Consider the following 1,928-nt stretch of genomic DNA (forward strand, 5'->3'; position numbering starts at 1 on the left):
GATGGCACCGGAAGTGATGCTAGGTGAGAGGTACGACGACAAGGCGGATATGTTCTCGTTCGGTGTTTTGCTGTCTGAATTGGATGTGCATGTACGTCCGTACTCGCACGCGAAGGAGAATGGAAAAGCTCCAGTTGCCGATGCTGTCATTTTGCAGAAGGTTGCTCTAGGTACACTGCAGGTCGAGTTTTCATCGAGTTCGTTGGAGTCAATGGTGGATCTGGGCTTGGCGTGTGTGTCACTGGACCCAACAAAGCGGCCATCTTCAGCCGAGGCACTCTATCGGCTACACACGGTCTTATCACAGGAGCTTTAGCTATCCAGATAACCTTACAGCCAGACTAATCCACACCAAGGACTAATCATTTTTTCAGAATCTGAAAGCTTACAGTATTACTTTATAAGTTAGCAATTTGTTTGGCAATTTGGCAAAATGGAGTTGGTGTGCAGACGATCCCCTCGGTAGTTATAGCGTTGAAAACGGCCAATTTATTCCTGGCTAAGGGTATTCCTATCCACGAATGTACCATAAAAATGGATCCGAGTACCTTCAGTTTGGAACAGTGCACAAAATATACTAATGGAGACGACTGATGTAGCCCGTTACTGGCGATTCACCCTGTTTTGCTCTCCTATTGCCAGTTTTGCCTCACCACACAAAGATACCCTCCTCTCAACCATACCTAGTTTGTCCCAGAGCTAAATACATGGGCTCACAGAATCTACGGTCTTGGAAGCTATTGATACGCTGAACAGCACTGGACTCACTTCCGGTCTCGCAGTTAGATGGCATGAAGGGTGCGCCAGTCTACACCCGACCAGGTACTTGCCAGTTGGGTTTCGTGGGGTGAAGACTCTTCAGAAGAGGGTGTTGCCGTCACTGGTGTGCAATAGAGTGAAAGCTGAGTACTTCTCCGTGATCCTAAAGCTCGAATCACGTCCAAAATAGGCACCATCGGTTCAACATTCGGATCATGGCAGCAACAATGCATTTATGACTTTTCCATAGTTAAGAACCCCAGAATAGAAATAATTGACTTCCAATTTTGACTGGTCAACGGGCGCTAATTCGTTGCTATTGAGGGAGTTTTCCATTCCTAGGGATTACTACCGAGAGGATCGTCTAGACATGCAGTTCAAGTCTATTTTAAAGATCTAAAATAGGTATCTCCAGTGGGCAACAGCTTGAAAATCTCGATCTTGGTGAACCATTAGTCAACGGCGAATGAAGAACACTGTCATGAAGCTGCAGGTTACCATAATATAGGTCTGTCATTCTCGTTTCTGTTCTGAACAGTGTCATGAACTCATGACTCATGAGTTCCTTACTACGCGTTAAATTCACCAACAATGGTAAAGTTGACGAAATCATTGCCGGTTCTTCTTCGTCAAATGCAAGTTGTGATATGTTCTAGTCGTTCCCGACGCGTTTCCTTGCAATCCATGTTGAAAAAAGACAGTAAGGTCTACTGTACCGCCGTTGTGTGCTGATTAAGTTGTACAGTGGTAGCAGATGTGTGGCACAGTGCCACTGGAACTGGGGCAGGTACGAACACCCTCACATTACCATTGAGAACGTTGGGTTGAATTGAGAGCGACTGGCGTGACCCAGGGCATTGACCGTGAATTTCATGACTTCGCTGTGGATACTGCGCTTGATCCCGCTGCTTGTGGTCGCGTTCAGGCCCGTTCATGCGGTCACAATGGAAGCCGTCGAGATTTTCTCGGGCGTCAACTGTGCTGGAACGCCAGACGTGTTGGCCATGTACAATGTGTCTGCGAGCTGCGCCGTGGACGCGTGCAGTGATATCAACTTCGGCAATGACACGTACTACATCAGCCGGGCGTGTAACATCTCGGACAGATTTGCTCATACTCAACAGGTATTCGGAGACTTCACGTACGTGATCATGGAGACATACGACAAC

The 1,928-nt window shown here is 47.3% G+C and overlaps 2 protein-coding genes across 2 annotated transcripts in view; both read left to right on the forward strand.

Moving 5' to 3' along the window:
- The window catches only part of PPTG_22815 (hypothetical protein), a gene marked incomplete at its 5' end in the record, with an annotated part of 4,837 nt that extends 4,461 nt beyond the window's left edge, over positions 1–376 (forward strand). Inside the window, one exon of the mRNA XM_008906551.1 lies at positions 24–376. Within this exon, the coding sequence (XP_008904799.1) occupies positions 24–316 (293 nt within the window). The 3' untranslated portion in view covers positions 317–376. The remainder of the gene's footprint in view (positions 1–23) is intronic.
- Positions 377–1,631: 1,255 nt separating this feature from the next.
- The window catches only part of PPTG_22816 (hypothetical protein), a gene marked incomplete at both ends in the record, with an annotated part of 8,014 nt that continues 7,717 nt past the window's right edge, over positions 1,632–1,928 (forward strand). Inside the window, one exon of the mRNA XM_008906552.1 lies at positions 1,632–1,900. Within this exon, the coding sequence (XP_008904800.1) occupies positions 1,632–1,900 (269 nt within the window). The remainder of the gene's footprint in view (positions 1,901–1,928) is intronic.

The sequence above is a fragment of the Phytophthora parasitica genome (genome assembly GCF_000247585.1).
Source record: "Phytophthora parasitica INRA-310 unplaced genomic scaffold supercont2.24, whole genome shotgun sequence".
NCBI lineage: Eukaryota > Oomycota > Peronosporomycetes > Peronosporales > Peronosporaceae > Phytophthora > Phytophthora nicotianae.